This window comes from Phyllobates terribilis, unplaced genomic scaffold (genome assembly GCF_046119375.1).
Source record: "Phyllobates terribilis strain yellow unplaced genomic scaffold, ASM4611937v1 Scaffold_1__5_contigs__length_1240528914, whole genome shotgun sequence".
Classification (NCBI taxonomy): domain Eukaryota; kingdom Metazoa; phylum Chordata; class Amphibia; order Anura; family Dendrobatidae; genus Phyllobates; species Phyllobates terribilis.
In genome coordinates this window covers 785,517,376-785,530,440 of record NW_027362761.1, presented here as the reverse complement: position 1 = coordinate 785,530,440, position 13,065 = coordinate 785,517,376, and the positions used below count along the sequence as shown (strand labels likewise).

Sequence of the window (13,065 nt, the reverse complement as noted above, 5' to 3'; positions counted from 1 at the left end):
GAAGCCCAAATATTTTTTCAGAGGTAGATGCAGAAAAAAATATATTCAGTTTGCAACCTGATGGAGGTCAGTATAGATGGACTAATACAACAAGTCCCACACACAGCTAGAAGCCCAAATATTTTTTCAGAGGTACTGTAGATGCAGATAAAAATTAGTTTTAATTTGCAACCTGATGGAGGTCAGTATAGATGGACTAATAGAATGATGCTATGCCCAAAAGATTTTACTTCACTAGGTGCAGTAAAAAAATTGGTATTCTATACACAGGTGGTATATCTTGCAGCACAGATAGGCTACTCCACTGACTAACACACTCTGCAATAGGCCAAAAAGGATTAGCTTTGCTAGATTCAGCCAAATGCTGTGAAAAAAACTTGCACAGCACTGGCACAGACCTGCCTGGCAAAAACTGATAGGAACTGATGTAACCTAGTCCTGAAAAGGACTCCAATTACAATTAGTCTTTACTCCCACAACCTATCTATTTAAGAGCACAGACCTCCCTGATAAAAGTCGTAGGAAATGCTGTAACCTAGTCCTTAAAAGGACTGCAATCACAACTATTCCCTACTCCCAAGCTATCTGTATATTTGTGCGAAAATTGGCTTGAAATTAACAAGGTATAGCGCACACAGCAACAGCGGTGCCGTCTAACACGCAGCTGCAGCAGTGAGAAAATGGTGGCGACGGGGAAAATGGCTTGGTCTTATAGGGCAAAGACATGTGACATACACTGCCAATGACACATGCCCTTGCTTGTGTGAAAAAAAGCACTTCGCTCCGTGTGTGCGCTGCTGATAGGCTGACAGATTGCACCTCCCCACTGCAAATGCGGGAAAGAGAAAAAAAAATGGAGATCTTCATTGTTCCTGCAGAGATCCATCCCCTGCCCCTCCCCCCACCCCGCTGTACACTCAAACTGCGTATTAACATTAATTTTCATCATTACTGAGAAAAAATCCAGTTATGATTTTGGTGCACGAATAGTTATCGAACATAACCTCGAACAGCCGAATTTTTATCAAATTGTTCGTGTTCGCCGAACGGCTCGAACACCGCCCAAAACAGCTCGAATTTGAGATTGGCGAACAGTTCGAGTAGAACAACGCTCATCTCTAGTTATTAATTAACAATGAATATGATTGTACGAGTAGCGACAGTCTTTGTTGTGAGGAAGGCAGCTTGATGTTGATGAACTGCTATGGAATCCAGAAAGGAAGAGAATAATTGAATGACTTTTCTTTCAGCCTTAATTATTGCCGTCCTGCGTTTCATACAACTAAAGCCAAAGACAGTCAGCCCTTGGCTAAGCATCAGTGGACTTATTGCCTTATGCCTGACATCGTTTGGAATGACTTTGCTGGGCAACTTTCAGGTACTTAGTTGCCAATTCTTTACTTTTATCTTATATTTTTATGTGTTTTTTGGAAGCTAACATAAATTATTTATCTAGATTATGGAGGATGTATTCAAAATCTTGCATTTAATTTGGCTTCTGGAATATTATTTCATATACAGTTATATGAAAAAGTTTGGGCACCCCTATTAATCTTAAGCTTAATGTTTTATAAAAATTGGTGTTTTTGCAACAGCTATTTCAGTTTGATATATGTAATAACTGTTGGACACAGTAATGTTTCTGCCTTGAAATGAGGTTTATTGTACTAACAGAAAATGTGCAATCTGCATTCAAACAAAATTTGACAGGTGCATAAGTATGGGCACCCTTATCATTTTCTTGTTTTAAATACTCCTACCTACATTTTACTGACTTACTAAAGCACTTTTTTTGGTTTTGTAACCTCATTGAGCTTTGAACTTCATAGCCAGGTGTATGCAATCATGAGAAAAGCTACTTAAAGTGGCCACTTGCAAGTTGTTCTCCTGTTTGAATCTCCTCTGAAGAGTGGCATCATGGGCTCCTCAAAACAACTGTCAAATGATCTGAAAGCAAAGATTATTCAATATAGTTGTTCAGGGGAAGGATACAAAAAGCTGTCTCAGAGATTTAACCTGTCAGTTTCCACTGTGAGGAACATAGTAAGGAAATGGAAGAACACAGGGACAGTTCTTGTTAATCCAAAAGTGGCAGGCCAAGAAAAACATCAGAAAGGCAGAGAAGAAGAATGGTGTGATCAGTCAAGGACAAGCCTCAGACCACCTCCAGAGAGCTGCAGCATCAACTTGCTGCAGATGGTGTCACTGTGCATCGGTCAACTATACAACGCACTTTGCACAAGGAGAAGCTGTAAGGGAGAGTGATGCGAAAGAAGCCGTTTCTGCAAGCACGCCACAAACAGAGTCGGCTGAGGTATGCAAAAGCACATTTGGAGAAGCCAATTTATTTTTGGAAGAAGGTCCTGTGGACTGATGAAACCAAGATTGAGTTGTTTGGTCATACAAAAAGGCGCTATGCATGGCGGCAAAAAAACACAGCATTCCAAGAAAAACACTTGCTACCCACAGTAAAATTTGGTGGAGGTTCCATCATGCTTTGGGGCAGTGTGGCCAATGCCGGCACCGGGAATCTTGTTAAAGTTGAGGGACGCATGGATTCCACTCAGTATCAGCAGATTCTTGACAATAATGTTCAAGAATCAGTGATAAAGTTGAAGTTACGCAGGGGATGGATCTTTCAGCAAGACAATGATCCAAAACACCGCTCCAAATCTACTCAGGCATTCATGCAGAGGAACAATTACAATGTTCTGGAATGGCCATCCCAGTCCCCAGACCTGAATATCATTGAACATCTGTGGGATCATTTGAAGAGAGCTGTCCATGCTCGGCGACCATCAAACTTAACTGAACTGGAATTGTTTTGTAAAGAGGAATGGTCAAAAATACCTTCATCCAGGATCCAGGAAATCATTAAAAGCTACAGGAAGCGACTAGAGGCTGTTATTTTTGCAAAAGGAGGATCTACTAAATATTAATGTCACTTTTCTGGTGAGGTGCCCATACTTATGCACCTGTCAAATTTTGTTTGAATGCAGATTGCACATTTTCTGTTAGTACAATAAACCTCATTTCAAGGCAGAAACATTACTGTGTCCAACAGTTATTACATATATCAAACTGAAATAGCTGTTGCAAAAACACCAATTTTTATAAAACAATAAGCTTAAGATTAATAGGGGTGCCCAAACTTTTTCATATAACTGTAACATTATTTTAAACGATGAAACCACAAAAATACATAAATACACAGAGCTCTGCAGTTAGCAAAACTAATTCTGCAGCAGTACAGGCAAAATATTGAAATATTCACCAAATCTACTTGAATTAACCGATTTCTTCTTTCTGGGAACCCCAAGTATCCCAGTACAAAGGGGCCATGGAACCAAATGCCCCAACTATTCCTAGAACAAGGGGCCATGAAGCCAAATGCCCCAACTATTACTAGAACAAAGAGGCCATGGAGCCAAATGCCCCAGCAATGCTTGGTACAAAGGGGCCATGGAGCCAAATGCCCCAACTATTCCTAGAACAAAGGGGCCATGGCAAGACATTTTTACAAAACATTGTTGTTCCTGACTAGATAATGGCACTGCTCAATTTAAGGGAATAGAGTCAGGGTGCGGTACTAAACTGTATCAGAACAGGACCAGTGTTATGACGGCAAAAAATCTGAATGGGACACGGCTTTGATAGCCTTGAAACTGCTTAATTCTAGGGAAAAGTGGTCTTATGGTATGCCATAACATACTGATATGTGGATGTAACTCTAAGGATATGCCATTAATTACTACCGTGGGAGAATCTTCTTTTCCTTTCCATAAAGTATCCAGACGTTTGAAGATACCTCCAATGAAAAATAAAAGCTTCACCATTCTATTACTACTTTTTAGGCCTAGTTCCCTCCACACTTCTTTCATGTTTCCTCCACACCACATATCCTTTAGACCACTTCCATGCCTTTTTCTTCCAAAAGCAATGCCTTTTGTGTGGTTTTCAAGATGATTTGCCATCCTTTTGGGGGGCCTGGGTGGTCTCCACTGCTTCTGGGAGCCTCCCAGATATTCCAAGATAGTTGGAAAATATGAGTTTGAAATATTCACATTATTTTGGCTGTATATCACTCAACAAGGAGGAAGTAAAGGGCTTTAATAATTTAATTATTTTCCGACTTTTATCCATATTAAAGTTAAACTCTATTTAGACACTGATGTGCATATCCTAACATTGTTAGGCGGATCAATCCAAATACACCTTGAAGGGATTGTTCAGGAGTAACAAATTGTACATATCTATAGTATAGGTCATATGAGATGAGATCAATGGAGGTCCAACACTCTTCATTCACTCCCACCGATTCAGTGATATCTGCTCCAGCAGCCGCTGAATTTAAGCATTAGACTAAGCGAAGCACCACAGAGCCATACATTATTTAGGAGCTATTGCTGAATATTGCTGTTGATCTTCCATTCAAGTGGTTAATATGATAGTTATGGAAAACACCTTTAATAACAGCATGACATTAAAGGAGGTATTTGTATCCTTGTATCACACAAATTTGACTATGTGGACCAGAATACAATTGACTTTAAATCATTTGATTCTAGACTGGTTATGACTATACTAGATTGAGTATGTTACATACTGTATGTGCAATAATGATAGATTACAAACCTGATTTATTTTATATGGAGCAAACTCAATCATTTCATTTTGGAAAATGTGTAACAAAGAAGAGTGTGTACGGTGTATTCAGTGTGAATTATTTAAGATCTGTGACTTTCAGCCTCCATTTCTTTGTATTTCTGAAAGCAATTATTAAAGTTTAATGATCAGATGTTTTTCCTTCCTGATACCAGCTAAAGAGCAATGAACTTATCCATAATGTTGGCACCTCCATGACCTTTGGATTCGGCACAGTAGCCTGCTGGATTCAGTCCATCCTGACCTTTAAAATAAACATCAAGAATGAAGGAAGAAAAACTGGAATCCCCAGAGTTATATTATCTGCAACAATAACACTCTGCGTTATCATCTGTATCCTTTCTATTCACCAGGACAATGCATGAAGTATGATGTAGGTGTGAGTGTGTTTCTATAGAGCAGTTAGTGAGTGCACAGTGGAAAACATAAAATATACAGACATGGCCGAAAGTGTTGACACCCTTGAAATTGTTCCAGAAAATGATTGCAATTACATGTTTTGTTATACAAATGTCCACTTTGCCCTTTTTTCTTTGTATTTATCTGTTGTTCCCATACACAGAAAGCAAATAAACATCTGTATAACAAATCATGTGTAATTGCAATTATTTTCTGGGAAAAATACTTCATTTTCTGGAACAATTTCAAGGGCGCCAACACTTTTGGCCATAACTGTAAGTATTCCATCATGCATACAACTAAAAGTATCCATATTACCTTATGCACATCATCATTGATCATAGTGGCTATTGATAAACAGCCAAATGGTGTATAACATTAAAAAAAGTGCAAAACCACTGTATTTTTTTGTGATTCCAAAAAATTCATGAGGACAAACGAGGTAAAAAATACAAAAACTTTAAATGACATGGAATCTCACAAAAAACATCTCACAAACTGAGATGAGACAGTTATCTAATATATATAATCGTCTTATCCCGTCTGTTTGTCTGTCTATCTGTCTGTCTGTCCTTCTGTCCAGGAAATCCCGCGCCGCTGATTGGTCCGGCCGCGGCCAATCAGCGACGCGGGATTTCAGAAAAAGATGTCGGCCGTTAGCGGCTCATCTGCCGCACGGAGGTCAGCGGCGATGCAGCCGGGAGATGACCGGTGCCAGCCGGTCATCTCCTGGCTGCTCGCAGCAGAAGGACTCCGACCGGTGGCGCCGCTGACCTCCATGCGGCTACCGTCGGGAGATCAGCGGCCCGCTGATCTCCCGACGGCAAGTGTGAAGGGAGGACCGGGGAGCGGCGCCGCCGGTCGGGATACTTCTGCTGCGAGCCGACGGTTATCTCCCGGCTGCTCGCAGCGGAAGTACCCGCACAGGCAGCGCCGCTCCCCGGTCCTCACTAATATGATTCGCTGATTGGTTGCGGCCGGCGAGATCAGCGATCTTGCCGCCAAATTTAAACACTGCTTTGCTGATTGGTTGCGGTCGCCGGCCGCTACCAATCAGCATTATTGGCGCCAAATTTAAACTCCGCTCTGCACAGAGGTCAGCGGTGATGCAGCCGGGAGATGACTGGCGCTAGCCGGTCATCCCGGCTGCTCGCAGCAGAAGTACCCCGACCGGCGGCGCCGCTGATCTCCATGCGGCTAGGGCTGCTGATCTCCCGATGGCAAGTAAGAAGGTAGGACCGGGGAGCGGCGCCGCCGGTCGGGATACTTCTGCTGCAAGCAGCCGGTCATCTCCCGTAGCGCAGCTCCCCGGTCCTCACTAATACGATTCGCTGATTGGTCGTGGCTGGCGGCCGCGACCAATCAGTGATTTTAGCACCAAATTTAAACACCGCTTTGCTGATTGGTAGCGGTCGTCGGCTGCGACCAATCAGCGATTTTGGCGCCAAATTTAAACAACGCTCTGCTGATTGCGCCCGGTCGGCCGCATACATATTCTAGAATACCCGATACGTTAGAATCGGGCCACAATCTAGTAACATACAGTACAGACCAAAAGTTTGGACACACCTTCTCATTTAAAGATTTTTCTGTATTTTCATAACTATGAAAATTGTGCATTCACACTGAAGGCATCAAAACTATGAATTAACACATGTGGAATTATATACTTAACAAAAAAGTGTGAAACAACTGAAAATATGTCTTATATTCTAGGTTCTTCAAAGTAGCCACCTTTTGCTTTGATGACTGCTTTGCACACTCTTGGCATTCTCTTGATGAGCTTCAAGAGGTAGTCACCAGAAATGGTTTTCACTTCACAGGTGTGCCCTGTCAGGTTTAATAAGTGGGATTTCTTGCCTTATAAATGGGGTTGGGACCATCAGTTGTGTTGTGCAGAAGTCAGGTGGATGCACAGCTGATAGTCCTACTGAATAGACTGTTAGAATTTGTATTATGGCAAGAAAAAAGCAGCTAAGTAAAGAAAAACGAGTGGCCATCATTACTTTAAGAAATGAAGGTCAGTCAGTCCAAAAAATTGGGCAAACTTTGAAAGTGTCCCCAAGTGCAGTTGCAAAAACCATCAAGCGCTGCAAAGAAATTGGCTCACATGAGGACCGCCCCAGGAAAGGAAGACCAAGAGTTACCTCTGCTTCTGAGGATAAGTTTATCCGAGTCACCAGCCTCAGAAATTGCAGGTTAACAGCAGCTCAGATTAGAGATCAGGTCAATGCCACACAGAGTTCTAGCAGCACACACATCTCTTCAACAACTGTTAAGAGGAGACTTTGTGCAGCAGGCCTTCATGGTAAAATAGCTGCTAGGAAACCACTGCTAAGGACAGGCAACAAGCAGAAGAAACTTATTTGGGCTAAAGAACACAAGGAATGGACATTAGACCAGTGGAAATCTGTGCTTTGGTCTGATGAGTCCAAATTTGAGATCTTTGGTTCCAACCACCGTGTCTTTGTGCGACGCAGAAACGGTGAACGGATGGACTCCACATGCCTGGTTCCCACCGTGAAGCATGGAGGAGGAGGTGTGATGGTGTGGGGGTGCTTTGCTGGTGACACTGTTGGGGATTTATTCAAAATTGAAGGCATACTGAACCAGCATGGCTACCACAGCATCTTGCAGCGGCATGCTATTCCATCCGGTTTGCATTTAGTTGGACCATCATTTATTTTTCAACAGGACAATGACCCCAAACACACCTCCAGGCTGTGTAATGGCTATTTGACCAAGAGGTAGAGTGGTGGGGTGCTATGCCAGATGACCTGGCCTCCACAGTCACCAGACCTGAACCCAATCGAGATGGTTTGGGGTGAGCTGGACCGCAGAGTGAAGGCAAAAGGGCCAACAAGTGCTAAGCATCTCTGAGCACTCCTTCAAGATTGTTGGAAGACCATTTCCGGTGACTACCTCTTGAAGCTCATCAAGAGAATGCCAAGAGTGTGCAAAGCAGTCATCAAAGCAAAAGGTGGCTACTTTGAAGAACCTAGAATATAAGACATATTTTCAGTTGTTTTACACTTTTTTGTTAAGTATATAATTCCACATGGTTAATTCATAGTTTTTATGCCTTCAGTGTGAATGTACAATTTTCATAGTCATGAAAATACAGAAAAATCATTAAATGAGAAGGTGTGTCCAAACTTTTGGTCTGTACTGTATATTCACAGAAACAGTCCTGCTTTATAACTAGAAGTGGTACTGTGATCTAATATTAGGTATAGTTATACATGGTGGCTAAAGCTTCTACTGGGTGAGAAGACTTCAGGTTACATCCTGCGACTGGTAAGTCTTTAGTTTTGTAATACAGTGATGCTGCTAATAAAAACATCTGGGCCAAATGTGGTGAGCGCTGATAACGAAGCAAAACTTGAAAACACAATTTTGATAGAGAAGCAGCATGGAGTCGTCACACCATTAAGCGTAAACCTCATTGGCCAGAGGCAATATTGTAACAACATAGGGCAGATAGTTGAAAGCTAGACTTTTTTTTATTTCATTTGAAAAAAAATAACTCATTTAGAAATTGATGCCAGCAATACATCTCCATGACGTAAGGACAGGACCATGTCTATCATTGTGTAACATCTCCTCTTCTGTAGCATCACAAAAGCATGGCTTTGCAGAAGAAGAGTTCAGGTGATGAACCGACTGGCTGCAGTCCCGACTTTTCACCAATAGAAAACATTAGATGTATTTTGAAACCAAAAAATTTGGCAAAGACCCAGGACTGTTGCGTAGCTAGAATGTAATGTCAGACAAGAATGGGACAATATTCCTCTCCCAAAACTGCAACAATTGGTCTCCTCACTTTCCAGACGTTTCCAGACTGTTGTAAAGAGAAGAGGGGATGCTACACAATAGTAGTCATGGCATGTGTTGCTGTCATCAATTTCTAATTGAGTTAATTTTTTAAATGAAGTAGAAAAATTTGTAATTTTCACCTTCTGATCTGTGCTTTATGTTCTGTTGTGGATAAAATATGGCAATAAGAGATTTCCAAATCATTGCATTCTTGTTTTCTTTACATTTTATTTGGCGTCCCAACTTTTTTGGTATTAGGGTTGTTTCATCTTGTAATTCATATGGCATGTTTAATGACTGCGTGACCTAAATACCTTTCCTTTCTGGTGTTCTATTTTATTGAGCGGATATTAACCAATACAACAAAATAACATCTTTTCTGACCTACATATTCTTTCTTTTACAGCATTTAGCTGCACAGGTGCCATTTTTGTTATCATAGATTTTTAAAGAATCTTGCATCCCTATTATGGTGGCAAAATAAGGCTGGGGCTGCATGGCAACATGAGGAACAACAGCAATTTTCAGACAAGTCACGCGACCTAAAACATCTGTATGACTTGTCGGCAACTTGCTTTCACACATCTATTTTAGAAGGAACCTGTTACCAGGTTTTGCCAATATAAACTACAGCCACCTCCTTTAAGGCCTCTTTTACAGCAGACTAGCAAGATGTATATAAGCCCCCAACCCCCTCTGCATAGCCCAAAAAATACCTTTTATAATCCCCCATACGACACTGTGGGTATGACGTAGCACGCATCATCCACATGAAACTCGCAGGAGGACGGATTTTGCGACGAAAGGGGAGGCACCAAAGTAAGCCAAGGACGCCCATCAGAATGGACCGCTCCGTATGGGAGATTATAAAAGGTGTTTTTTGGGATCTGCAAAGGGGATTAGGGACTTGTATACATCTTGCTAGTCTGCTGTAAAAGAGGCATTAAAGTTGGTGGCCATAGTTTATATTGGGAAAACCTTGTCACAGGTTCCCTTTAAAGTTCCGATATAGTTGTAGAAAATGGCTAAGTTGCAGATAAGTCACATGCAAGTTACAGTCGCATGCAATTTGCATCAAAGTCTATGGCAAATGATTCGCGTGTGACTTGCGACAAAGAATCCAACACGTTTGGAAACATTTCCATCTCGCAGTCGCTGTAGGTTGCAAGTAACAATATGACACCATAGGAAATACTTAGATATGATGTCGTAATGCAACACTACAATCTCAATGTTATATGGCACATGACGCCATGTAGATAAAGCATAAAACAGAATATAGAAGATTAATTTTTTTCTGTATGGGTGTTACTGATGATACCGTTGCATTACAATCAACTTTTTGATATTTTGTAATACACAAGCTACAGTTTGTTTTATTATGTACAGTATGTGGCAACAATATTTTCTGATAATTCAGTTTTTTTAATTTCATAATTTCCTTTACATCAGATTTGCCCAGATTTTATCTTCGAGTGGAAAAAACTTAATATCTATGCACCAAGAGTACAATGGGTCCTTGTCATGTGTTTCATAACCTTTTTTGGCACGTTGGCCGTGGAGTTCAGACACTGCAGGTTTGAAATAATTTGTGTTGAGAACCAACAGCACCAAGAGATCTTAAACAGCATGTCTGAAAACATGTCTGATATCTCCGAGTATCAAACAGACCAGTTGTAATATGAACCTACAAGACTAACTAAAGGACGAGGAGAACATGAACTGAAGTGTTATTTCTCCAGCTGAAATAACTTGGGACTACAAAAGACAAATCATTTGTTTCTAAAACAGTGTTACTTCTATGAATTTTTTCGAGACCATTATATTTAGTGCTTGGAAGAGCAATTTGATTCAATGGTAGCTTGGAAATGTGAAAGAATCCAACTGCAAGGTTGGAAAAATAATTCTTACAGAAAGTAGCATCCCTACCAAAAAGGCTTGGTACACAGCTGTTATGGAACCATTGAAAAGTTGTGGCCTTGTGCCAAATGTATCCGTCCCCTCTCCACCATTCTTAGTCTGGAGTCTTGATGGTCAATGAGTGCAGCCATCCAGGTGACCACAGACTTGGTTCTCACTGCCATATTGCATTATGGCACTAGTGTATCACTATTATATTGCACTATAGACACCCTATGATGCTAGTGCGGCTAATTTGTAACTTGTAATTAACAGTAGTGGTACTGGTTGGCTGGTAATTATGTGTGCAATTAAGATCTTACTCCAGGAAGGAGGGACATTTTTATTATAATATAACGATATCCCTCCTAACTATCCATTCCTATAAATAATGTATTATAAATGTTGGGCCCTTATCTTACACTAGTGCAGACACAAAATGGCGAACTTGTTGCAAATCCAATCACTGGCTAAATTTGAGCCTTTTGGGCTCCAATGTACAATTTCCAAACAGGGCCTCCAACTACCTTTAACACATTTGTACTGTCATATGGGCCAAAAGAACCTTTTTGGCCTCCCAAGGCTCTGAGACCTTTTAGGCCTCTCTAAACTCTGGGACCTTTTAGACCTCCCTAGACTCTGGGACCTTTTAGGCCTCCCTAGGCTCTGAGACCTTTTAGGCTTCCCTAGAATCTGAGACCTTTTTGGCCTCCCTAGGCTCTGGGACCTTTTAGGCCTCCCTAGGCTCTGGGACCTTTTAGACCTACCTAGACTCTGGGACCTTTTAGGCCTCCCTAGGCTCTGAGACCTTTTAGGCTTCCCTAGAATCTGGGACCTTTTAGGCCTCCCTAGGCTCTGGGACATTTTAGGCCTCCCTAGACTCTGGGACATTTTAGGTCTCCCTAGGCTCTGGGACCTTCTAGGGCTCACTAGACTCCAGAATCTGGGTCCATCTGTAACCCCTGCAAGAACTATATTTATGACCCTAGATATAATCAGAATTTGATCAGGATGTAGAAAGTTGACTGCTTTGAATTTGACTGGTTAATATCAGAGACAGTATTTTTATAAATTAGGCCAAATGTGTGCAAATAGAGTAACGATTTACCTGTACAGAATCACAAATATCAATTGGCAATAACAAAGTGGTTTAACAAAATGTATTACAGGAAAAATGTTCCTACTTTTTTGGGGAATGCATTTTCTAGAAAGTTAATGGCCAAAAAGGTCAAAAATGATAAATTAGTGATCACATATATGTTCTCTACATTGACATTATTGAAGCTTTGTGTGATGTGATCTTCATGACTCCAAAGCAAGTAATTGAGTCAGTCGTAAATTATTTACCTCTCCTTACATAGATATTCGTAGGTAGCCGTACGCAGCTAAGCCAGTGCCACAATGGTGAAAATGTACAACTGCCATTTAGAATTCTAAAGGTATGTGCACACAGTGTTTTTTGAGGAATTGTTTGGAGAGGGTCCATTAAAAAATTACCTGAAAAATCGCTAAAAAAAGCCATTAATTGTTATAGTAAAACCACTATGCTGGTCATATGTTCAATCTTATGAGGCTTATTTTTCCACTTCAGGCTCTGAAAAAGGCCTGGTAAGGGTATGTGCTCACAGCGTCTTTAAAATACTGAGTTTTTCTAGGAGAAAATGCTTCAGGTAAATGATACAGCTCAATTTACAGTATTTTCACTATACTTTCAAGTATACATAGCGACAGTTTCAAAACAAAGGCGCCCAAAGAATGAACATGTCACTTCTTTTAACCGATTCAAAGTTTCGAAACTCTGAGGTAGTTAAAAGAAAGTGACATAAGAAGGAACACATGCACAGCAATGACGTTTTGTCATTGCTGTGCATTATGTTCATTTCTCGTGGCGCTCTTGGGGCACCTTTTTTCGAAGAATTCTAGGCGGAATCTGCCTGAAAAACACATTATATGTGCATACCCTAAAAAAGAAGCACTTTCAGAAGTGATTTCCACTATAGAACACGTAGATTTGACCACCTCAAAAAATACAGTATGCACATACCCTAATGATACATTCTTTCGTGTCGAAAAAGCAGCATATTTTCCTCTGTGTATTCATTTATGGAAAATCCGCTGCATTTAATAAATGTCATACACTTGCTGCAAAAACAATCTATTGCGTAAATGTACAAGTTGGAGATCTGCAGCAAGTCCACAGCACCTTCTTTGCCATGATATCCGCAGCAGTAAATGCAGCTGCATGTATCACTGAGCGACTTCCTGCCATATTTATGTTCATAAGGC

General features: G+C 40.9%; 1 protein-coding gene across 4 annotated transcripts in view; it reads left to right on the top strand.

Annotated features, from left to right (window-relative positions):
* TMEM150C (transmembrane protein 150C) overlaps positions 1-12,946 on the top strand; it is a 294,980-nt gene extending 282,034 nt beyond the window's left edge. For all 4 annotated transcript variants that reach the window (XM_073637020.1, XM_073637018.1, XM_073637019.1 and 1 more), the window contains 3 exons: positions 1,251-1,378; positions 4,821-4,998; positions 10,343-12,946. In XM_073637020.1, the coding sequence (XP_073493121.1) occupies positions 1,251-1,378; positions 4,821-4,998; positions 10,343-10,560 (524 nt within the window). In that variant the 3' untranslated portion in view covers positions 10,561-12,946. The remainder of the gene's footprint in view (positions 1-1,250; positions 1,379-4,820; positions 4,999-10,342) is intronic.
* Positions 12,947-13,065: the final 119 nt, after the last annotated feature.